We start from the raw sequence: 26643 nt of genomic DNA on the forward strand, positions 1-26643 counted from the left end.
AATGGAAATGCAACTATTAATAAAGATACCACGTCAGAAAACTTAATGCTTCTTTTTACTTCAACATTTCTTCTTTACTGCTTATTTCTTTCACTCATCAGGCAGTTGCACAAGTAAACTGAAAAAGTTAAAAAAAAAATTTTTTTCCCCACATTCTAAAAGGGAAAGAGACCTTCCCCTTTCCCTTTGCTGTGACAGTAAATCTTCCCCTATCTATTCGGTATATATGTAAATCTTTTTAAAAGCTAAAAATGTCTCTTACCAGGTTCACAACCCAGGGATGTTTTTTGTTAAGGGCCCCAAGAACCATCTTTTCAAAATGTAAACATCAAGGAAGATAGTACCCCTGTCTTCCTGTCACCATGGGAGTTAAGCCTAGGTACCTGGTCCCAACCTGTAACCACCAGCTTGTCGTAAACAGAAGTTCTATTTTTTCTTCGGATAAAGGCAATTAACTGACACAGACAGCCAACCCAAATTACCAGGTGAATTTTGATGAACTAAGTATATACCAGCAAAAAGGGCTGGTAAGTCAGGACAAGTTATCATTTATCTTGAGAACATGTAATAGATTATATCTGCCTTGCTATATAAAAAGGTGAGATTCCCTTCTGTCTTTGCAATCTCATTAGAGAATTGCCTGTGATGCACATCAGAGTCTGGTTTAATGCTTTTCAATTATAAAGCTATTTTCTTTCTTTTCTGTATCTGAGGAAGATTTTCTGGGTTGACAGGAGATTTCCAATTTTTTTACCCAACAATCTGCCAATAAGGATGAGATGTGTTCTGGAAGTATCTGAATTGAGTAGACCAGCTAAAAGTCTTGAGACCACACAACAGTCAGGTAAGAGACCCTAAATTACAAAAAGTTTCCCTTCTAGCTCTCTGTTCTTTTGAAATACAACAGGAACTCCCTAGCTCTAAGACCTCGGATGAATGTGTCTGAAGTCTGGGTCTCCAGACTCAAGCGCCACAAAACTGAGATGAGGCTATGAAAAGTGGTGAAGGAAGGACTCAAGTGCATTATCATAGGGTTGTACGTAAACAGAGTAGAACGTTCCAATAATGGAACTTTCAGTGAGGGCTCCCACTCTTAACACCCAGTTCTAGTCCCTTTTTATGCTTGACGTTTTTTACTTTTCTATCTTTTCTCCCAACTTTGAGACCCTAAATCTTTCTGATTGTATTACATTCAAGAGCTTTGTCTCCCTTAACAAAGTTTCTTGGGGGTGGAGATCCAATTTTGTCCTTCCTTCTTTCTTTCACACGTCCTCATAGGGATCTAGAAAAATTTGATGATTTATCTAAAACACTGGGCACAGAGCAAAGAAATCCAGGTGAGAGAAGGATCAGTTTTCTGATAAAATATAATGGTGTTTTAAAGACGTTTTACAGTGGACATGTAAATGAACTGGAAAAGAGAATGATGGTGATAAAATATGAAAAAGGATGATGGACCATTGTGAGATGTCAACCAAAAGAAATACTAGAGAGGGTAAGTCTATCAGTGTTTCCAGCATCTTGCCTGCACCTGCTACTTGAAATGAAATGGTTGGCTTGGTAATTATGTTTTCCATTATATATTAAGAATAAGCTTTCTGCTGTAGGACTGCTTCACAAGAAACTTGAGTAGTGTGAGCTAGTCTCTCCAGGGCCTACCACTGGACCAAAAAAATATAACAAAACGAGGGCTACTCTAGACTTAGATTATATAAAAAACAGACATCTATTACACAATTTAAAAATTTAAACTTCCAAATTTAATATTAAACATCACCAATTTAAAAGTATCCTTGGTAGGATAGTTTTTAACTACAGATTCAATTTCTTTAATAGATACAGGGCTATTTAGCTAATTTTTCTTCAGTAAACTTTGAAGTCTTACATCTTTCAAGGAATTTGTCCATTTCATCTAAGTTGTCAAATTAATTGGCACAAAGTTTATAATATTTCCTTACTTTTCCTTTTAGTATCTATAGAATCTGTAAGAATGTCACCCTTCTTATTACTGATTTGATGGTAATTTGTGTCCTCTCTTTCTGTCTTTTTTTTCATCAGTCTGACTGGAGATTTATCAATTTTATTGATCTTCTCAATAACCAGTTTTTGACTTTATTAAATTTTTTCCTCTTTTGGTATTTTCTATTTCATTCATTTCCTTTCTTCTGCTTACTTTGGGTGTACTTTTCTCTTCTTTTAATAGGTTCTTCAGCAAGGTGATATCATTAATTTGAAATCCTTCTAACACAGGCATTTAGAGGTATAAACTTCCATCTAAATACTGCTTTATCAGTATGGTAGGGAGAATAATGCCCCCTAAAGATGTCCATATCCTAAAATCCTTGGAACCTGTAAGTTACCTTCCATGGCAATAGTAATTTTGCAGATGTGATCAAGTAAGGATTTTGAGATAGGGGATTATTATCTTGGATTATTTGGTGGATCCAATATAATCAAAGGGGTCCTTATAAGTGGAAGAGGGAAGCAGAAAAATCAGAAAGAGATTTTAAAATGCTACACTGCTAGCTTTAAAGATGGAGGGAGGGCCACAAGCCAAGGAACGCAGGCAGCCTATGGCACCTGGAAAAGTCAAGGGAACAGACTTTGCCCTAAAGACTCTACAAGGGACACAGTCCTACTGGCACCTCAATTTTAGCCCAGTAAAGCCCATTTCAGACTTCTGATTTCCAAAACTGTAAGATAATAAGTTTGTGTTGTTTTAATCTACAAAGTTTGCGGTAATTTGTTACAGCAGAAATAGGAAATCAATGCAAGCAGCATTCTACAAATTTTGATATGTTGGATTTTCATTTTCATTCAGTTTAAAATACTTCATAATTTTCCTTTTGATTTCTTCTTAGACCCTTGGGTTATAGAGAAGTGTGTAATTTAGTTTCCAAATACTTGGAGAATTTTCCAGGGGTATTTCATTATTGGTTTTCAATTTAATTTTACTGTGGTCAGAGAACATAAATGCTTTGACTTTGATCATTTTAAATTTATTAAAACTTGTTTTATGGCCCACGGTATGATCCACCTTGGTTAATTTTCCAAGTGCAGTTGAAAAGAATGTGTATCCGCTGTTGTTAAGTATTCAATACATGTCAATTACTTCAAGTTGGATGATTGTGCTGTTCAAGTATTCTATATTCTTACTAATTCTCTGTTTCTTGGTTTTATCAATTGGGTATTTTCCAATTATGTCAATTCCATATCTCTATTTAACTTGTGGATATGTGAAATAGTTATAATAACCATACTTAAAAACTATTTAATGATTTTGCCTGCTAATTCTAACAATTATGTCAGTTGTAAATGTTTCAATTGATTTATTTTTCTCATTATAGGCTGTATTTTTTTCTTTTCTTTTCTTTTGCATGTAAGGCTTAATTGGTGCATTCTACCAAATTAGGGAAGAAACAATACCAATTCTACACAGACTCTTCCAGAAAACTGAAGAGGAAAGTACACTTCCCAACTCATTCTATGAGGTCTGCATTACCCAGATACCAAAACATGACATTACCAGAAACATACTGATCAACATTCCTCATGAACATAGATACAAAATCCTATGAAAAATTTTAGCAAATCAACCTCAACAATATATAAAAAGAAAAATATATTATGACCAAGTTTTGGAAAGCAAAGTTGATCTAACATTCAAGTATCAGTCAAGTAATATCAATCAAATAATTAATAACTAAAAAAACAAAAACATGATTGTCTCAATAGATGCACGAATATCATTTGGCAAAATCTACTATATAGTCCTGATTAAAATAAAAACTTCAGCAAACTAGGAATACAAAAGAATTTCCTCAACTTGATAAGGCAAAAACCTACAGTTAACATATTCAATGATAAAAGACTGAATGCTTTCTCCTTGAGAAAAACAAGAAAAGAGTATTTGCCCAGACACCCTTCTAACTCAGAACTAAAGCCACTCCTGAAGTTCACCTTTCAGCCAAAGATTAGACAGGAATATAAAACAAACAATAACACACGTGAGGAACATGTCACTTAGATTAATCAAGTATAGGAGACCAAATGGGCAACACCTGCCCAAAAGTAAAGATGGGAAGGCAGGAAGTGACAGGAAAACTGGATGAATGGAAATGGGGAACCCAGGGTGGAAAGGAGGAGAGTGCTGACACATTGCAGGGATTGAAACCGATGTCACAAAACAATTTGTGTATAAGTTTTTAAGTGAGAAACTAATTTGCTCCGTATTAGCTCTACTTCTATTCAACATTGTACTGAAAGTTCTGGCCAGTGCAACATGTCATGAAAAAAAAAAAAGATGCATCCAGTTAAGACAGTTATTAAAACTAGTAACTGAATTTAGCAAGGTTGCAGGATACAAGAGCTGTTTTATTTCCACATAATAGTGGTAAACAATAAAAATGGAAATAAAAAATACTGTTTACAAAGGCATCAAAAATATGAATTTGATAAAATATACAAAAGATCTGTACACTGAAAACTACAAAAAAAAAACTGCTGAGAGAATTTAAAAAAGGAATTAAATAGGTGGAGAGATATACTATATTCATGGGTTGAAAGACTCAATGTTGTAAGATGTCAATTCTTCCCAAATTGATCTGTAGATTCAATGTAAATCCAATCAAATTCTCCACCAGGTTTTTTTTTTTTTTGCAGAAGAAAACTGATTCTTAAAGTTAATATAGAAAAGCAAAGGTCTTGGAACAACCAAAACAACTCTGAAAAAGAAAAAAGTTGGAAGATTTAATGTTATCTAATTTCCAGACTTTTTATTAAGTCTCAGTAATCCTAACAGTGTGGTAATGGCATCAGAAGAGGCAACTAGATCAATGGAACAAAATAGAGAATTCAGAAAAAGACCCACATACGGTCATGTGCCATATAACGTCTGTGGTCCCATAAGGTTGTAATAGAGTTTAGAAATCCCAATCGGAGAATAAGACATAGCAGATGTAACTAGACACAGAAAACTCAACAGCTTTCTGCATGCAACACATGTATCGCATGTCTCTTGTGCTGCCAGAATGGTACAGTACATACATAACCATAATACATGTCTTGACAATCATAATAAACGTCTATGTTTTGGGCTTATGTATGTATTGTACTGTACTTTCTATCATTATTTGAATATGAACTTTCCTTACTTACAAATACAAAGTTTGCTGTGTACCAGTGTACGCTTCGACTCATAGGCAGCAGCATCTAGTCTCATGTATCATGTGTCTCTTGAGTGTTGCTGTAGCACTGAAGTTCTTTTTATTTAATGTTCTTTCAAAAACATTACTGTGAAGTGCATCACAGCTCCTAAACGCAGCAAAACCAGTGCTAGTGACAGCAGCACCAAGAGGCAAAGGAGAAGGATCGATTTGGAAGTGAAACAAAAGGTTATTAAACAACATGAAGGTGGAAAATCCGTGAATGCTACTGCTCAAGATTTAGGCATGTTATAGTCAACAATCACAACGGTTCACAAAAACAAAGAAAAATTTCTCTAAGCTATTACAGGATCGGCTCCACTGAAAGCTATAAGGCCAACCAAAACGCGAGAGGGACCCATCTCAGATAAGGAGAAATTGCTAATGACGTGCACTGAGAACCCAGCACAAGAGTGAATCCCTCTCAGCACCTTGATGATCACAGCTAAGGCATGAACCTTGTTCAAGATGGGTAAAGAAAAAGCAGGATGAGACTACAATATCAAGTTTAGTGCCAGCTCTGGGTGGTTTAAGCACTTCAAACTTTTTTCGCTGCATAATGTGAAAGTGAGCCTTCAGTCTGTGAGTGCTGAGGAGAAGGCACCAGAAGAATTTGTTGAAACGTTAGATAAACTAATTGCAGAGGGAGGTTATTTGTCCCAGCAAATTTTTAATATGGACAAAACCTCCTTAATTCTGGAAGCAAATGCCTGAAAGGACCTTCATCCATAAAGAGGCCAAGTCAATGCCAGGCTTTAAGGCTTTTAAAGACAGAGTGACACAGTGTTGTCAGCAGACAACGCTGCTGGTTACAAGTTAAAGTCATCTGTTACTTAGTATAGTGAAAACCCCAGGGCTTTCAAAGACGTTAACAAGCACATTCTACCAGTTTATTACAGGTGCAATAAAAAGTCCTGAATGACACAAATGCTGTTTCAGGATGCCCTTCTCAATTGCTATGCCAGTGAAGTGGAGAAGTACTGCTTGGAAGAAGGCATATCTTTCAAGATTTTGCTAATTGTAGACAATGCTCCAGGACATCCTCCTTTCATTACTGACCTCCGCCCCAACATCAAAGTAGTGTTCCTCCCACCAAACACCACTCTCTAACCCAGCCAGTGGACCCAAGGATTATTGCGGCATTCAAAGCCTACTACTTGAGGAGGACCTTTGTTCAAGCTATTGCTGCAGCTGATGACACTGGCAAGACAATGATGCACTTCTGGAAAGAATAATAACGTTTACCACAGAAAGAACGTTGCTTGGGCCTGGGATGATGTGACCAAAGAGTACATGAATGGCATATGGAAAAAAATACTTAAGTGGTATGTGCATGACTTTAAAGGATTTGAAAAGGATGATGAGATTACAAGAATTAATAGAGCTGTTGCTGACACGTGTTATTGACTGAATTATGACCACCCAAAAGCGTGTGTATCAACTTGGTTAGGCTGTGTGTGGTTGTCCTCCATTTTGTGATTTTCCGATGTGTTAAAAATCATAATTGCTGCCTGTGGTTAAAAAGGATTAGGGTGGGATTGTAACACCACCCTTACTAAGGTCACCTCCCTGATCCAAAAGGGAGTTTCCCTGGGGTGTGGCCTGCATCACCTTTTCTCTCTCAAGCGATAAAAGGAAAGGGAAGCAAGTAGAGAGTTGGGGGCCTCATACCACCAAGAAAGCACCACCAGAAGCAGAGCACGTCCTCTGGACATGGGGTCCCTGTGCCTGAGAAGCTCCTTGACCAGGGGAAGATTGAGGACAAGGACCTTCCTCCATAGCCGACAGAGTGAGAAAGCCTTTCCCTGGAGCCGATGCCCTGAATTTGGAGTTGTAACCTACCAGACTGGGAGAAAATAAATTTCACTTTGTTAAAGCCAACCCCTTGTTGTATTTCTGTTATGGCAGCACTAGATAACCAAGACATACACAGAGCTGTACAGTATATTATAGTGTACATACAGTAATTTAGAGTAAACTCAGTATCTAGTACAGTATAGAACTGTACCAGCAACAGCCTTTAGACTCACTCAGCACTACCTTAGCCCTGAAAGCTCCAGTTGTGGTTAAGTACAGATTACATATTAGCTTATGCATACAGTAGTGTATATTTACAATGTATTATTATATTATAGATAAAGAATTAACCAGCTAGTTTTATTGACTAGGCAAAGGTGTCTGACTGTGTGGATCACAACAAACTATGGCTAACACTGCGAAAAACGGGAATTCTAGAACACTTAATTGTGCTCATGAGGAACTTGTACATAGATCAAGAGGCAGTCATTCAAACAGAACAAGGGGATACTCCATGGTTTAAAATCAGAAAAGGCGTGCGTCAGGGTTGTATCTTCTCACCATATTTATTCAATCTGTATGTTGAGCAAATAATCTGAGAAGCAAGATTATATGAAGAAGATCGGGGCATCAGGACTGGAGGAAGACTCATTCACAACCTGCGATATGCAGATAACACAACCTTGCTTGCTGAAAGTGAAGAGGACCTAAAGCACTTGCTGATATAGATAAAAAAACTACAGCCTTGAGTATGAATTACACCTCAACATAAAGAAAGCCAAAATCCTCACAACTGGACCAATAAGCAACATCACGATAAATGGAGAAAAGATTGAAGTCATCAAGGATTTCATTTTACTTGTATCCACAATTAACGTCCATGGAAGCAACAGTCAAGAAATAAAAAAGATGTGTTGTATTGCGTGTATCTGCTGCAAAAGACCTCTTTAAAGTGATAAAAAGCAAAGATGTCACTTTGAGGACTAAGGTGTGCCTGACCCAAGCCATGGTGTTTTCAATTGCCTCATATGGATGTGAAAGCTGGACAATGAATAAGGAAGACTGAAGAAGAATTGACACCTTTGAGTTGTTGTGTTGGCAAAGAATACTGAATATATATCATGGACTGCCAAAAGAACAAACAGATCTGCCCTGGAAGAAGTACAGCCAGAATGCTCCTCACAAGTGAGGATGACGAGACTTCACTTCACGTATTTTGGATATGTTATCTGGAGAGACCAGTCCATGGAGAAGGACATTATGCTTGGTAAAGTGGAGGGTCAGCAACAAAGGGGAAGAATCCCAATGAGATGGACTGACACAGTCGTTGCAACAATGGGCTCAAGCATAGCAACAAACATGGGGATGGCACAGGACTGGGCAGTGTTTCCTTCTGCTGTAAGTAGGGTCACTATGAGTTGGAACCCATTCAACGGCACTTAACGACACCACCAATAATTAACCTACTTAACTCACATATTATCTTGCAGGTACACTAGCTGAAATACAATACTGTACATGTACAATATCTTGGCTATTTAGTCAATACAAGTATACTACAGTATCCCAGATAGCTTTGTTAAGTGAAATAAAAGGTTATTAACAAAAAGGTGGAAAATTAGTGAATGCTATTGCTTATGATTTAGGCGTGCTTGCAAAACATCCAAGTAACATAATGCCCTATTTCACAAAACATATTGTGGACATTAAGTGATGCATGACTATATATATGGACAACAAATTTTTGAAAAAGGTCTGAAGGAAATACAACGGAAAAATGATAGCCTGCAACTCCCATACACTGTGGGTGGGAATGTAAAATGGTACAATCATTTTAGAAAAGTTTGCAATTTCTTAAAAATTAAACACACACCTACTTATAATCCAGCCACTGCACTCCTAGGTATTTACTCAAGAGAAATGAAAGCAATTTGTCCAAACAAAGACTTGTACACATATGTTCAAAGCAACTTTAACTGTAATAGCCCCATCTGAGGTGTCCATCAATACTTGAATGAATAAATTGTACCATAAAGTATAAGTATTTTGAATTGATATAATTGTATTTAAGTGTTAAAAGAGTCAAAGAATTACCAGAATGGAAAGTTTTGTAAAGACAGTCATACTGAAAAAATGAAATCTTGAGCAGGTTCTTTAAGATAGTCTAAGGTGGGAAAATCTGTCTTGGAAGAAGTACAGCCAGAATGCTCCTTAAAAGCAAGATTGGCAAGACTTTCTCTCACATGCTTTGGACATGTTATCAGGAGGCATCAGTCCCTGGAGAAGGACATTGTGCTTTGTAAAGTAGAGGGTCAGCGAAGAAGACCCTCGATGAGATGGACTGACATAGTGGCTGCAACAATGGGTTCATGCATAACAACTGTGAGGCTGGCACAGAACCCTGGGCAGTGTTTTGTTCTGTTGTACACAGGGTTGATAGGAGTCAGAACCAACTCAATGGCATCCAACAGCAACAACAACGTGAGAAAACAGCATCAAGGCAACAATATGGGAATTAACACTTATCACGTGGATGTGGGAAATTGGCAAGAAAAAAATTAAAGCTAGGGAGAAATAATGATAGAAAGCCTTGAAGGCTAACCCGAAAGCCTGGATCTTACACCCACTGAAACAAGAAATCTTTCTCATGTCTTAGACAGATAAATGGTTCCCAGGAACCATATTTTCTCTGCAAGACTTTCTTGGGAATGTGCACTTAAAATACTTGTCAAGCGAGGTCTCAAAGCTAGGTAGGAGTTGAAGAAGGACTTAGAGAAGATGGCTCCACTGAGGCAAAAACATACAAGAGCCAAGTTACATACAAAGGAAACTGGGAATCATCACTTCTAAAATGCAGATCCCTTATACGTTTGACCACAAAGAACCACCCTGCTTTCCCAGCCCTGTCATGTGTTCCATGTTTGTGACATCAAATAATACCTCTAGAATGGCTGCTTAATAGGTAGTACATTGAATACCTAGGTGAGAATACCCTCTCAAACTTAGATGAGATATAACTACTAGTAAAAAATAAAAATAACACACAGTTCAGGCAAAAAAAGTCAAAAGATGATATGCTTTTTGGCTGTACCCCAACACTCCTCTATCTCTGGTGCTGTTGATTACGGTGTTCTTGTTGAAACCTACTTCTGGAATTTCTAAGCAATAGCTTTCCTATGGTTTGCAGCTTTAAGTTTTTAGGCAGACGCCTCTGACCAATCCTTAGAAAGATGCTGTGGCACAACCACTCACAGCCCTATTACTTTTTTTTTTTATAACGGCTTTATTGAGATAAAAATCACATACCATGAAGTCACCATTTTAAAGTATACTATTCGGTAGTCCGTAGTATATTCAGAGTTGTGCAACCATTACCACTATCTAATTTTAGAACATTTTCAGTAAAGAAATGTTCTAAAATTAGAACAGTAAAGAAACTCCATGCCCACTAGCAATTCCTCCCCATTCTCCCTTTCCCCTAACCTCTGGCAACCATTAATCTACTTTGTTTCTATGAATTTGCCTATTCTGGACATTTCATATAAATGGAATTACAGTATGTGATTGTAACTTTGTTAATGTAGCAGGTTCAGCCATGTTTTAGTATGCATGAATCAGTACTTCATTCCTTTTCATGGCTGAATAATATTCTACTGTAGGGATATACCATATTTTGTTTATCCATTCACTGACATCTGGATTGCTTCCACTTTTTTGCTGTCCTATTCATTTTTTTCTATTCCTTTCCATTTTCTCTTTGCCTTTCTTCCTACTCTCCTACTCCTAATAGGAAGTCCATGATGGATGTTATTACTATCCTCTTTTTTATGAATGCCTTAGGCTTCAATTGCACAGACTGTTCCTAAAATTGACTGTTCTAAGCATACTTTCTTTTCCCTTCCCAACGACAGCAGAGATCACCTTAAGATGTGTTTGACCATTGTGAATGTTAAATGCGGTAATGGGTACAAAAACTTGTAATTAAAGTTAAATATGCATAGGGACTTTCCTAAAGGGTTTTACACCATTTCCTGTGCTGGATTTGATTAAGAACTCTTCAGAAGGCATCATCTTCTGTGAGCCTCTCTTCTTTGGAACATAAATTTCAGAGGGCAGTAATGACAACACTCATCTGTTCTGTATATTAGTACAGTTCACAGGGTACACTTGGACACTTAACAGTAGCTGAAAATGGAAGTATGAATAACATTTAACATTTATAGTGTGCTTAATATCTGTCAGACCATGTGTTAAGTGCTTTACATATTATCACATTTCATCTTCACTACAACTTTATGAAGTAAATACTATTATTATCTTCAATTTCTAGATGAGCAAATAGACTCAAAGAGGTTAAGAAACTGACCCAAGGTCACAGAGGTAGGAAAAGGGAAAGGCTAAGGCTCAATGGTGTCTGCCTTTGTTGCCCTGATCTTAACCACTATATAATAGTGTTATAAAACCTGTAGTTTATCTTACAGGTGATTGCCCCCAAATACCCTGAAGGGTTTAGGCAGCAATGTGGAGGAGGAGTGACAAGGCCAGATCTGTGTTTTAAAGAGATGAATGGCTACTTGGTGGAGAATAAATCTGAAGGGGGACAAAACTGGAGCCAGGGAAATGAGAGAGTTCCAGGGAGAAGTACAGACCTAAGGCAGTGGTAGGCAATTTCAACAAATGTATTGGGTAAAATCAGGGGAGCTTGTTGAATGATTGGATGTGAAGAAAAAGTGATTCAAGGAAGAAGTCCATCCACAGTACCTCAGGATTTTTGCTTGATTAAAGCTAGTGCTACTAACTGAAATAAAGGAACAAGTTTAGGGGGATAAGTAATGAGTTTAGTATTAGAAATGTTGCATTTGAGGTGACTCTGGGATCTCCAAGTGGAGATATTTGGCAGGCAGTTGGAAATATAAGACTGAAGCTCACAGAAGTCTGGGAAGAAGATAAACATTTGGAAGTTATTAGCGTGTACCACTGGGAGCTATCTACAATTAAAGTAGATGAAATCACCAATGAAGAATGTATAGAATAAGAACAGCAATAGAAAAAGGCCCAAATGTGAGGTAATTTTTTGGGTGATGGGATTTTCTGGGTGATGGAACTATTCTGTAACTTGATTGTAGTGGTGATTATGTAACTGTGTACATTTGTTAAAACTCACAGAACTGAATGTTAAAAAGGGTGAATTTTATTGCATATAAATGATACTCAACAGACCTAAGCAAGAAAGAAGAAAAAGAGAATGCTCAATAATGTTAAAGGCAGCAAAAGGACCAGTAAGATAAACCTATGTCCTTTCTTGACTCTGCTAAAGGAAGTTCCACCAGCATACTGGGAGCATAAACCACATTATATTAGTTGAATAGTGAAGGAAGTAGAAGCAGAAATGGTAGACTATGCTTAAGACGTTTGAATGAGAAGAGGAAGACCAAGTTTAAAGTGTAGCCAAACAGACATGTGGGGCTGACAGAATGTTCTGGGGACGAGAGACTGACATTTTTACAGACAATAAAAAGCCCGCAGAGAGGGAGTAGATACATAAAAGAACGCAAAGAACAACTAGGAGAGCTAGTAAAGATGTCACTTCGATGACTGAGGTGCACCTGACCCGAAGCATGATCTTTCCAATTGCCTCATACACATGTGAAAGCTGAACAATGAAAAAGGAAGACAGAAGAATTGACACATTTGAATTATGGTGCTGGCAAAGAATAGTGAATAGACCAAGGACTGCCAGAAGAATGAACAGATATGTCTTAGAAGAAGTACAGCCAAGAATGTTCCTTAGAAACGAAGGCAGCAAGACTCTGTATCACATACTTTGGACATGTTATCAGGAGGGACCAATCCCTGGAGAAGGACATCATGCTTGTTAGAGGGTGAGTGAAAAAGAGGAAGACCCCAATGAAATGGATTGACACAGCGGCTGCAACAATGGGCTCAAGTGCAGCAGCAACTGTGAGGATGGCACAGGACCGGAAAGTGTTTCGTTCTGTTATATATAGGGTCACTATGAGTTGGAACCGACTTGACAGTAACTAACAACAACCTAACAATAACAGTAGAGCTTAAGGAAGTTTTAATATAGATAGATCTATAGCTGTGGGGCAGAAAGTTGAAAGAGGCATAATATCTAGTACCCTCAATTTTCTCAATGAATGAAGACGGAAGGTCATCTGCTGAGAATGAGGAGGGTTGGTCTGAGTACAGGATTTTACAAGAGACAACGTTATTAATGGAATAACTATGGGTGGAGAGCATGAATTTGTAGGGGTACTTGCATTTACAGTGGTGTGATCTTCTCCAGCAGTGTTCTGCCTACTGGAGTTTAAGAATGGTAAAGGTAGGGTACAATGCTGATTCAAGTAGTGTTCTTCTAGACAGGTTTCTCAAAAGGAAAAAGGGATAGTGAAATCACAGATGTGGGCACAAGGGAAGCTCAGATAATCATCCTATTTTTATAGCGCTCAAGACGTCCTATCATACTCTATCTTTTATTAGTATGCTATTTTCCATTGTCTTTCTTCCCCAATTAGAATGTAAACGTCACTAGGGCAGGAATCTTTGGATTGTTCATTGTTGAATTTCAAGTGCCTAGAATAATGACTGACGCATAGTAGGCCAACACATAATTGCGGTTGAAATAGGTGGGCGATCAATGTTGCCCTTTGAACCCAGGCTGCATGCATAAATATTTAATTCCTAAATCCTGAAAATGTTAAAGAAACTATATCAGTGCAGAAATCACGTTTAAAAGAAAAATAGACACGTGAGGTAAAGGAAGGCTTGAGTTGTAATCCTCCCTGTGATTCTGAGAAAGTTGATACTACTCCATGGCTTATTTTTTGTCATCAGCAAAACAGGAATAATTCTATCCCAGGAATTATTTAAATCACAAGAATATGCTTGAGATGCCTGAGAAAAGTCTTTGTAAATATTAAAAATTAAGATGACTATTGTGACTGCATCAAAACCCTGAAGTACCATTAACACAGCTATAGTGAATGAAGAAAAGATACATGTTGAAGGAAATGCATTTTGGATATCTTGTCAGCTGGAAACAGCTCTGAAGGCTTCTGTATACAAGGTAAATATGGATATGAGAAGAAGGGAAAGCTTTTACAAGACTTGAGATTTCACCATGGTGACCAATAAAAAAGTAGGGCCGACATGGCAGAAATGTACTTTTTAGGCAGCTTTGCTTGAAATATTTTTACAAATAAGGTGGAAAACAACAGTAGATTTAATTTACTTATTCCTTCAGGGTCACTTAGACTCAAGTCTCTCAAAAAGAGAAGCCTTGCTTTAATGGTTGTTCTGCTAGTTTTGGTGGATGATATGGAACCAGGAACGCGTAAAATATCCTGTTCCCAAGGTTCCAGAAAGTGTTTCTCTAGTAGAACATGAAAGATCAAATTATAAGAGTACACAGTAGTATAGAAATTAGGCTCGTGGGACACACAAAGCAGTGCTGACCTATTTTAGGCCCCAGCAAGCAAATCTTCCAAGGATATTTCAACAATTTCTTAAAAGGTGTAAATCTAGCAAAGATAAGAACAAATTTCAAATTCCTTATTCCTGCTGCTGACCTTCAGAGCATGGTTTTAAAAATGAATTTTTTTTAGATTGGCCTATCCAAACGGATAAACTTTTATTTTTCTGGTTTTATCCTTTAATACTCTCACAGGTATTAAAAAATTTTCCTGCATTCAAGAATGTGCCATTTATACTTAAATAAATCTAAACCAAAAGAAAGAACAGCAATTTGATTGGCTGTACGTATCAGTATTTTATTAACATCTCCTAAAACATACAATCATATCTCCACTTGAGAACTAAATCTCCCGGCTTTAACTTGCAAAATCTGGAAACCCTCTTCCAGTCTTGGCTGAGCTCACAAGAATCTAAGGGAGATTTCTGGAAGCCACATAAACAAGAAAGGCCAATTGCTGTGGCTGTAGCCACTGTGGTATTAGGGATGTGGGATGCTGTGCCAATAATCTCTGTAGTTAAGGAGCTGAGATTTTAACCCCTATCTGGAAAAGACGAGATGAGATCTTGGATCTCTGCAAAATAGGGACTTGGAGCTAAGAGTCTCACATAAATCCCTGAGACTCTTAAAAGAGTGATAGCACCAATGAAAGAGTAGCTAAAAAGACAAAACAGAACAAAATAAACCAGTGAACCAACACAGAGTGATTACAAGGAAGCATGTTTTGTTTCAGCTAGGTAGAGAGGAAACTGCTGTCACTCTGAAAATTAGGATAAGCAAGGAATGCTCTCATACTTTATTTGAGATATGAATGTAGGTTTAGGAAATAAAGCTTGGACTTAGGCCCAGTTAGTGTTTTCCTCAAGACATCAGGTAAATACAAAACTGCTTTAGAAGGACTTGCCCTCAATCTATATCCAGAATAGTTTAGCTGAACATGAGTTCACAAAACAAATAAAACACACAAAGAAGCAATGCACTACAAGCAAGAGCCAGAAGACAAATTAAACAGAAAGATTAAAAAAGCCTTCCTCTGCCAAAAGAATTTCAAATAATAAATTTATGATGAATAAAAAAAGAAAAAAGACCCGTTGTTGTCAAGTTGATTCCAACTCATAGTGGCCCTACAGGACAGAGTAGAACTGCCCCATAGTTTTCAAGGAGCACTTGGTGGATTTGAACTGCCAACCTTTTGGTTAGCAGATGTGGCTCTTAACCACTATACCATCAGGGTTTCCATGATGAATAGACATAATAAAAAATTTAAAAAATCACTTATTAATTTCCCTATTATTGTACAAATTGTACAAAATGAATTCCCAATTGATGAATGGGAGGTGTTTTTCCACAAGTTCCGAATCCCTACCAAATATACAGCAACTATAATAGACATTCCTAAGACTTCAAAATTATCCAATTAATACATATTTTTTTGTACATTTAATTACTGAAGTGATTGTGTGGAACAAATAATCAAAAGTCTGGCCAACCTCTGAGGCTTTTTGGAGTACACACACACAATTCTCATTTTGCATGGCTTGCTCTTCAACACCAAAGAGTCCAGAATGGCTGCATTTTGCTACCCTCAGGAATTCCATCTAGTACAGGTGCAGGAAAGGGTATTCCAGCAACCCAAGGAAATGGACTATATCCCTTATGCTTTGACTTTTATTATTGTTTTAAGCAAGTCCCTCTATACCAAATACTGTGTGTTTATGTATTATACCTGTCAAAAGCAGGTGGTTTCTGAAGCCAGCTGTGAAGTTTTTCATCCTCAAGCTGAGACAGTAAGAACTGGTATTCTTAAAGGACAACACCAAAAGACTGATATCCAAACCAAATTGTTTTTAAAATTTATTAACTTCTCAAAGTAGACAATGTACAACAAGTGAGTAAGTGCAAGTAAGACTGTGGTTATTAAGAATATGGCCACTTCGAGGTGGATATATTTAAAGATTAAAGGTGATTTTAATTTTCATTGTTAGTCTTTGTAGCAAATATTCAAAAATATTTGTACAAAAATAAAATGGTTAGAAATGTTTCTGGTGGTTTTATAATTTAAAAAATGTGAGAGTCGCATGGGTTCTTCAGTTTCATTTACTGTTGATTTTTGAAGAGTGCAAGATGTAAATGGAAAAAACAGAATTTTGGTTACTTTAAAACACCTTTATAGTTTAAAAAATTGTGAGACTTGAAAAATGTTAAGACCGTTTATTCCCTGACATCACCAACCTCTATGTCATCCCCAATCATGTTTGGGACAGTGTTTCCTTTTCTGGGTATCTCCTGGCTCTTTGCTGAAGAATCTATACGCTTTTACTAAGGTGCTGGTACCTACATTTCCAATTCCAAGAGTATCTGTACTTCAGAAAACTGCCATGGGACAAAGATTATTTAACTCAAAAATATTCATCTGTCTGTTCATTTATCCTTGGGCACCATCTTGCAATATTAGACCACTTGAGCAATAAACTGCTTAAAAGAGAATGAAGTATGATTTTGGTGCAGAGTATTGCTTTGCACTTATTTCAGTTCTGAGGCATGGTTTGCATCTTTAACTTGTACTCCCTAGATTTTTAAACATCTGTCTTTACTAGTTTCTCCTATTTTTAGAACTACCGCATCGATCATTGCTGAATGACAACTAACAGGTAGGAAAATCATATGACACAACAAAGGGTCAAATTACTGTTCTCCAACAAACAAGGTGTTCTTTGGGGGGTGTTCACCTGTTGCCTCACCAAAGCTGGTTGTTTTTTCAAAGGCTAACTGACAAAAAAGCCCCAGGTCATCCTCCCACCGAGGGAGAAGGCTCCTAGAACAGTGACGGTACTATGAGTACTGATGCCAACGGAGCCCAGTCCACTTGAGGCAACAGAACTTACAAACATCTATGATAAATTTCTCCCTGTCCCAATTTCCCTGCATTGTTTGCTTTTCTGCTTTGGTTCACTGTGTTGAAGAAGATATTCTACACTTTCAAGAGAACAGACACGTCTCATAGACACTGATGAGTAAACTTCCTTAAGAACTGAGCTGGGTAAGAAAGTCACATCTTAAGAGTAAGGATGAAGTTTTTCATTTGCCAAGTTTCCCTATCTATTACACTGCTCAAAATAGATAAAAAAAAGTACTGAGGATGTTGGTGAGTAGAACCTCCCTGGTGTATTTCTAGATCAACTGTTGGGATTGCACTCATTTGTCAAATTGTCCAACTTAGTAAGCATGACTTACCTGATAGATTTCCAGAGAACGAATTATAAAGTGTAGGGCAATGTTAAAGAAGACAGGCTATGTTGACTTGTTAAAAGCTAAAACTTCAATATACTTATGGGCTACTGACCAAATAGTTGATAGGTCTCAGGTAACTTCTGATTAGAATTATAGTTTTTTTTTTTTTAATGGTCAGTTCCTAAGATCCAAGGTGGTGCTACATTAAAAAGAAATAATTTTGAATTGGGAAGAACATAATACTTTGATAACATTAATGGCCATAAAAAAACTTACAGAAAAAAATACAACTGTTTTAAAAGAAAAAGTGAGAGAACATTAAACTGATCTGTGAGTTAATCAGAGTGGGCATTTTTATTTTTCAAAACTAGTTATGTAAGCTTTTCCTGTTTCCTTAAACCCAAGATTAAAGAATAGGTTTTGCATAGAGGAGTTCCTTTAAGTTTAGGATTTAACTGGGTTTTAAAATTCTGAGAATGCAGGATTAGGGAACAGATACCATGCTGGTTTTGGCTGGTTTCCAGCACCAAAGAAACAAAATTAACAACTGAGGAATTTATTCAGATGAATGAGGCAAAAAGAACGAGCATACTGACATACACCTTGGAGGCATTTTATATATTTGAAATTTCCACTTGCATTTTTAGACAGTGGAGTAACTCTTTTGCAGGCTGCACTAGAACACAAACACACCATTGAAGAAAACAGACTAGGAATTTCAGCATTCATTCGATGTTTCTGGAAGTCAAGAAAAGTAGCCAATTAAAAACAAACACTGCTGATTCTTCATGTTCAGCAAGTATAACATCATTAATGGCAGAGAAGCTTACCTGTGACAGGGCTCTTTCTTGAATTTAAGCTCTGAGAATCCATGATCTCTTCTGTTTGCCCATCTGCTTCTGCCTCTATTTTGTTTTGAATCTCTTTTCCATCTTCATTAAAGCAAGTTCTTATGCTCTTGTCCTCTTCTAAGACTCCCTGAACTGTGGTGGGAGCACTGGAAGTACTAATGGTAGTGGCAGCAGCAGGAACAATGGCTGGAGTGGGAGGAGGAGAGGCTGGAGGAGTTGGAGGAGATGGAGAAAAGGAAGGAACTGTGGAAGGGGTAATGGGAGCTGGGGCATATTCCACTTTCATTTCTTCTGGGGGATTTTCCAGAATTTCCAATTCAAGAGTCAATGGCAGCACCTCCTGTTTTACTATTTCCACAATGCTCTCTGTGGCTGGTAATTTTTCACTAACTCCATTCATTTCATTAATGAGGTTAGTACTAGAAATCAGTGGAGTATCATTAGGTGCGACACTACAGGGTTTCTTGCATATATCATCATCAATTTCATCTGTTGGTGAAGGGTCTGATATTTCTGTGCAACATGTAGGGCTGGGTATAGGAAATGTGTCCTCTTTTGGGGAAGAGAGTTCACATCTGTCATCTATAGCACTGGTAAATATTGACTGGCTACTAAGAGCAGCAGAGACGGGGGAGGCAATCGTATTACGCGCAATTGGAGAAATAGTGGTAGGTGACACAGGCAGAGGAAGCTCTGGTGTGGATTCTATTGCAGTAGTCTCAGACACCTGGGCTGCTTGTTCTTTCTTCTCTGCACTAAGGACTAGCCTAAGAACTGGAGAAGGAGGCTTTAACACTGGATCTGGTTTTGGCTTCTCTTCTAAAAAAGAAAAAACAAAAGCGTTTTAAGAATAATTTGTAGATCAGAAACTATACTGTATTATTTTTGATTAATTCTTTTATCTTCTTAATCTACATCACGGGCTACAGAATAGACGCCAAAATATTAGACTTACTCTGCTACTCTGAAAATACTGTCATTGTTTTTCCCATTACATCCACAATTACTTGGTCTCCATTACATATAAAATTTATTTTGGAGTAAGATCAATTCACCAAATGATTATGTCAAGAATACAATGGAACAGCTCATCAAAACTGAGATGGGAACAGGGCTTTTCTTTAAGGTAGACAAAACTTAATCTCTATCATTTACCTTGTTCCCTGAGGAAAATTTTTCTACCTGGGGTGCACTGTAGTGACAGGACACTACATGGGTAAATGAGAGAGGGTTAAATGACTACAAAGAGACTGGCATTACTTTTTATTTGATGTATTTCTGTATGGTTTGGAATTTACTTGTATTACTTTTATTTAAAAAAATATGTTTTAAGAGAGACCATCATAACCTCAGTGAAATTTCAAGTTGCTGAACATAAAAAAAAGTAAATTTAGAAATTAACTTTCATTCATCAAAAGAAGTACACAACCAGAAATAATGAAAGGATTAAAAATAGAATATTATTCTGTGTTTTCAAATGCAAAAGAAAAATTATATATATGTATATATATAATTATATGGAAACCCTGGTGGCATAGTGGTTAAGTGCTGTGGCTGCTAACCAAAAGGTCAGCAGTTCAAATCTACCAGGCGCTCCTTGGAAACTCTATGGGGTGGTTCTACTCTGCCCTATAGGGTTGACATGAGTCAGAATTGACTCGATGGCAATGAGTTTGATTTGATTTTTATATAATTTTATATATATATATATAAAATATTTAATATATACATCTGAAATATTTTAGAATACATAAAATGTGTGTGTGCGTGTCTGTGTGTGTGTTCAAACAGAGAACAAGAGCAAGAATGAGACTGAAATTAATTTGTCACAATAAAGGTCCAGAAAAATGCAAGGAAGGACGTGATTCATCCCTGAGAAAATGAAACCAAAGTAGATTTAGATGTGCTTTTGGTCTTACAAAAAAAAAATTTTTTTTTTTTTTTGGTCTTATGCTTCCTAAGCATGATGAACAGGCTCCACTGCAAAAGAGATACACATAAATATGTTTATCATATGCAAACAAAAATTTTAAGCACTACTAAAAGACAATCTGAACTGCAAAGGACTTTACTTTCCCCTCCAGACATCTTTACACACCAGTGACAATGGGCCTTTACAGTAAACTGTAGTTAGTAAGTGTGTCTGTGAGACTATGCTCAGTGAATCAGATAACCAGATGGTAAATATTAACATTAAACTGTTAAAGCTTTATTCGTTCACTGTGACTACATTTATAGGTCTTAAAATTCACTTTATGGGCATAGAAGCTAGTGCTTCTAAAATTGGACTTTGCCTTCTATTGACTATAGTGGTGAAATGAAATCAATAGGCTCTCACTACCAAATCCCACAGACTAAGTTGCCAGGACAGGAGGCAAAAATATTTTAAGTGAGAAAATCTCTCTGATGCAAATAATTTCCAACTCAGAATAACAGCTACATGGGCCCCCCAGATTCCATTAGAAGAACACATCAGAATAGCACCCTTATGACCACTGAATAAAGTCTAGATGCAGTAAAGTAAAAAATAAAGAATAATTCTGGCATTAACAATCTAATAAGTACTCCAACTTGATGACTAATTCTGGGGAAAAAAATTTCTGATAGTGAAAAATCAAACAAAAGCATATCTGGGGCTGATAATACACATGTATATTCTCTTTTAAAAATCTAGTAATAATGCAGAGAAACAGAAACAAAAAGCTGTTAATTCTTTTAAGAGCTCCTCATTCTGAAATAAAAGTCGCTTAAACCACTCAATAAAGTTTTAATATAGAATGCTGGGAAGTACAATACAAACCAAACCCACTGCTGTCGAGTCTACTCTGACTCATAGCGACCCCACAGTACAATACAGAGGATCTAAATAAAGAACATTGATTTTATTCCTGTAAAGGCTTTTACTATAAAGACTATGATAGTTTGAAATGTAATATACTGCTTTAAAAATGTTTATACTGTTTGACCATCTTTAGGAATTTGTAGGAATTCCATCTTTAAGATATTTTCATAAGGAAATAATCATGAAAGAAAGAGTAAAGATTAAGGTCTGGGATATTTGAGGCAACACTTTATAACAGAAAAAACTGGAAATAAACTAAATGTACAACAAGAGGGATTTATGAAAAACTGATGATCTGGGCATATCATGGGATATTATGCAATCTCTTAAAATGAGCTTTTAAAAGCATAATGACATGGTAAGTAGTTATAATAAAGATATATATATAGGGCACAAACTGTATTAAAACATAAAGCTAATTTTGTAACTTAAAATTATATAAATAACGATATATATGAATAGAGGAAAATCTGGAATTACACAGAGGTCATTAGTAATGGTTCCAGGTGAAGAAACAACAGATTTCTTTCCTTTTTTGTTTATCACTATTTTCTCTATTTTTCACATATTTATGAGAAAGAAAAAATAACACCTCTTTTATTTTCATATTGTGGTGGTACCAACTGCCTATATGAGTGCCTTTTGGTTGACTAAGAGGGTGCTACTGTCATTTAGTGGGCAGAGGCCAAGAACCTTAAGCGCCCTGAAATTTGAGGGACAGTTTCACTTGAAAAATAATAAAGCCAAAAACCCATGGCTGTTGAGTCAGTTCCAACTCATAGCAACCCCACAGGACAAAGAAGAACTGCCCCATAGGATTTCCAAGGCTGCAACCTTTACTGAAGCAGACTGCTGACCTTTCAGTTAGCAGCCAAGTGCTTTAACCATTGTACCACCAGGGCTCCTTTGAAAAATAACTGTTATTGTTAGGTGTCTGCGAGTTGATTCCGATTCACAGCGACCCTGTGTGCAACCGAATGAAACACTGCCCGGTCCTGTGCCATCCTCACAATCGTTGCTGTTTGAGCCCATCGTTGCAGCCACTGTATTAATCCATCTCATTGAGGGTCTTTCTCTTTTTCGATGATCCTCTACTTTTATCAAGCATGATGTTCTTCTTCAGGGGACTGGTCCCTCCTGATAACATGTCCAAAGTATGTGAGACAAAGTCTCACCATGCTCATTTCTAAATGCCAACAGAGCAAAATTGCTACACATGTTTGAATTACAACAGAATACCATTCATTAAAGACCTACTCAACACCAGGTGCTTTTAACAGTTACTCTTTTCCTAAGGCACCTTCTAACTCTTGTTTGTGTTTAATTATTCATGCCATATCCTTAATACATTTGACTGAATGCATTTTCTCACTTAGGGAACAACAATCATTTAAGCAGTGTCTACACACCATCAGCATCAACTAAAGATATTATTTTAATTCATTTAACTATTTTTCTCTTCACAAATCAAGCTGAGGATACCCTATGTCTTTATAAAGTATCAAAAACATTTGGGAAAGGGTGTATTTGTCTGGAACCTTGGTCTTCATGGAAGCATTCCAGCTGATCACATCAAAAACTTTTGAGAAAATCAAAAGTTTAATAATAGCAGCTAACATTTATTAAGCACTTATTATGTGCCAGGAACTGGGCCAAATACCACATAAACATTTTCTTCTTTAATTCTCACCAGTGGGGTAGAAGGTCTTATGTCCCTATTTTACCTATGGGGAAAATGAAGGTTTGAGAGATTAATCACAAGCCCAAGATCACATAACTATCAAGTGCGGCAGCCTGGAAACAATTTCAAAGTCCATATTCTTCCAATTCAGGAAAGGGAAAAACAAAAAAAAAGCTTATGGAAACAGAAGTATTAGGTGAATCAAGCCGGTGGGTGACTTGGGTGCTAACATGAGATTGTTACCCACGCAGACCCTCAGTAATGACATTTCCATTGAGAGAGAAAAACCAGTCCAATTGCAGAATGCACAGTCTGTTGTTCCTGGTGGTAATAGCAATATCTGAAACCAGTCCATTTTTGCATCCTAATTTAATTTCGAAAGGAATCTATAGATAAGAATAAAAAAAAATTTTAACTATAGAAGATCAATTTCTATAAATGATGGTGAGCCCTTTCTAATGTTATCTAAATTTATACAGATTTGGTTTAAAAAAATTACTATTTTATATGTTGGCAGACTATGAGTGGAATTAGAAAACAGTTACTCAGTTTTCTGGTGAATATTTGGTAAAAGAGGAAGATAGCAGTAGTCCCAAGGAGTTATTTATAAGCTCTATGAAATAAATTTAAAATGTAAATTTTCTTCTCATAATTTTCCCATTTATCCTTATCTATTTTCTTTTTTTTATTTTCTACATCAAATTAAAATGTTGACTATTCAAGTTTCCACTAAGCAAAAAGTTGAGAGGAAACCAATAACTTGCATTCTTTCCTCTGGAAATGCAGACCTAAACATGACAAAATGCTAGGGTCTCATAGTTAGAAAATCTTAGCATTTTTTTTCCCCAAAAAAGAACTGCAAACATAATAATACTGTACTTCGGCAACTCAGAACTATCATCATCAGGATATGTTATAAATTTTTTATATTTTAGCACAGGTACAGAGAAAGCCTACAAACAAGTCTGCAGAGAAGATATATTTTAAGGCCTCTGAGCATGGGACGTATTCAATATGTTTAGCATAATTCTAAATAGCAAAAGGATTATAACTGTGCACAAGTGTAATGAAGTAAAGTTTTGAATGGAATATGCTACAAATTCCTCTCCACTTAAATTGTTAACATTCTGAATTTTGACTCAAAGGTGCTTTACCATTGGAGGTAGGAAGTTGATCTTTTGTAACTTACTAACACCACCATACTCCTGAAAGGTGAACGGATTTAATATTAAATAAATTAGCTTGAAACATGGATGAGTCTTCCTGTACATTGTACACTGCTCTGTACTTTGCTAAAAGAAGCATCTGGCAGTGCAACTTTCAGAAGCATGCCAAATTTAGGGTTCATTACCTTTTGATTTAAAACTATCTTATATAACAAATACAGCAACATAGGATTTGTCTCTGCTCAGGTTTACTTTAGTAGGCTCCTCAATACTCAAGGGAAAAGAATGAAATTTTTATTTTAAAACACCATATTATCTTTGCATGTTGTACAAAAACACTGAAATCAGGTATTAGAAGTCCTTCTTTGATAGGCTTTATAACTGTGATTAACTTGCTCTAATATTAAATACCTCCACTTTGTATTATGGGCCAATTTCCAAATGCTATTTTAACGAATGATTTTTAGAAAGTATATTTGTTACCAGCCAGCTATACAATAATGAGGAGTTTGGAGGAATGAATTATTCGAGAAAGCAGGTAGCACATATATCATTTACTTTCTTGTTTTGAACGAAGTCAGAAACATAAAAGTATGCTTAAAGTCACATGTTCCCCTGTGCCTAATGGGAACTGTCTCCCAATTCTAGCTAAACTAAAAAAAAAAACCCATTGCCATGGAGATGATTCTGACTCACAGCGACCCTATAGGACAGAGCAGAACTGCCCCAAAGGGTTTCCAAGGAGCAGTTGGTAGATGTGAACTGCTGACCTTTTTGCCGACCACCAGGGCTCCAATTTTAGCTAAAGTCAACTTAAACTCTAACTAGGCAGGAAAGAAAGAGAGACTATGATAAGGCAGGAGATTTCCCTAAGAGTTTTCTATTTACAATCCAATAGGCATTGCGTATATTTAACATTTGATACTTCATGTTCAAGGTCATTAGGAATAGAGGCCTTATTATGATTCCTGCATCAATAATAAATGGCTAGAATTTACTAGGCGGTTTTCATACGGCAGGCATTTCCAGTCCCCACAACAAAACTGTGAGGCAGGTCTTTTTCATTCCATTCTGTAAGTGAAGAAATTGAGGTTCACAAAGTATGTGATTCACTCAAGACCAATCAGCCAGGTGCAAGACTGAGCCAGGGTTTGAACTCAGCGCTACCTCCAACTGTGGCCATCGAAGCTCAATCTTCTAAGAAGAAAAATTTATCTTTTTTAAAATAGCAAGGCACAAACACACACACACAAAGTCATGCACCGCATAACATCCGTTCAGGCAATGATCGACTGTACGTACACCCATAGTCCCATAAAGTTATAAGAGTTCAGAAATCCCAATCGGAAAATGAGATGTAGCTGATGTAACCGGACATAGGGATCGCAACAGCTTCCCCCACTGAACACGTGTATCCTGTGTCTCTTATACGCAAAGCCATTGCGCTGCCAGGCATATAATGGTATAGTACATACATAACCTGTAATGCATATGTCTTGACAGTCATAATAAATGCCTATGTTACTGGCTTATGTACGTACTGTACTATACTTTCTATCATTATTTTAATGTGAAATTTCCCTACCTACAAATAAAAAGTTTACCACGTGACAGTGTGTGCTGCCTGCAAGGCAGCAGCACCCAGTCTCATGTTCACACAGTGTTCTATTTCACACATCGTACCGTGGACATTCAATGACGCATGGCTGTGTTGTTCTCGTACACAGTGATTTATCCCCCCTCCTCCCAACGTTGTTCCAACACAACAGTTTAAGGTACCTAAGCAGTTACCTATAAATAGACATCCATAGTGGGCCATTAATACAATATAGGGAAAAAATTTTACTAACCACCCATGTTTTAGTTTTCTAGAGGTACAACAGTTCGATTTTTCCTCAAAGTCTGTTTAAAAGTGGTTATCTAATAATCTTCAGATATTTTAATCTTGCTCTTGAATGCTAAGGGCAATGCAATTAATAAAAAAGAGACTAAACATAAGAGGGAGTAAAACAGTCATACACAAACCTTGCTTCTGGTCGCTAGCTGCAGTAACAGGGGTGCTGGCAGCAAGATGAACGCTCTCCACAGTCCCATAAACCACAGGGCTGTGCTCGGGCACCTGGCTGGGCAGCTGCTGGGATTTGAAGTACAAAAAAGGGTGATAATGAGCGTGCGAACATAAAAACTAGCAACATGGAACCCAAGCAAGTGGGGAAGACAGAGTGGGGCAGGTTACAAAAATTAAAAAAAAAAAAAAAAAGGAAAGCAAGGAAAAAATATATAGGCCAATTTAATAAATTGAAAAAGTATATGGGAAGATGGGGAAGGGAGGGAAAGAGGAAGCAGGAAAGGGGAAGGAAAAAAGATGATTACTAT

General features: G+C 36.9%; 1 protein-coding gene across 8 annotated transcripts in view; it reads right to left on the reverse strand.

Annotated features, from left to right (window-relative positions):
* EIF4G3 (eukaryotic translation initiation factor 4 gamma 3) overlaps window positions 1-26643 on the reverse strand; it is a 381417-nt gene that overhangs the window by 106241 nt on the left and 248533 nt on the right. For 6 of the 8 annotated variants that reach the window (XM_049878170.1, XM_049878168.1, XM_049878167.1 and 3 more), the window contains 2 exons: window positions 26293-26401; window positions 18558-19397 (listed from right to left, as the gene is read on the reverse strand). In XM_049878170.1, coding sequence (XP_049734127.1) covers window positions 18558-19397; window positions 26293-26401 — 949 coding nt within the window. The remainder of the gene's footprint in view (window positions 1-18557; window positions 19398-26292; window positions 26402-26643) is intronic. The other 2 variants (XM_049878174.1, XM_049878173.1) reach the window with 1 other exon arrangement.

The sequence above is a fragment of the Elephas maximus genome, chromosome 3, assembly GCF_024166365.1.
Source record: "Elephas maximus indicus isolate mEleMax1 chromosome 3, mEleMax1 primary haplotype, whole genome shotgun sequence".
NCBI lineage: Eukaryota > Metazoa > Chordata > Mammalia > Proboscidea > Elephantidae > Elephas > Elephas maximus.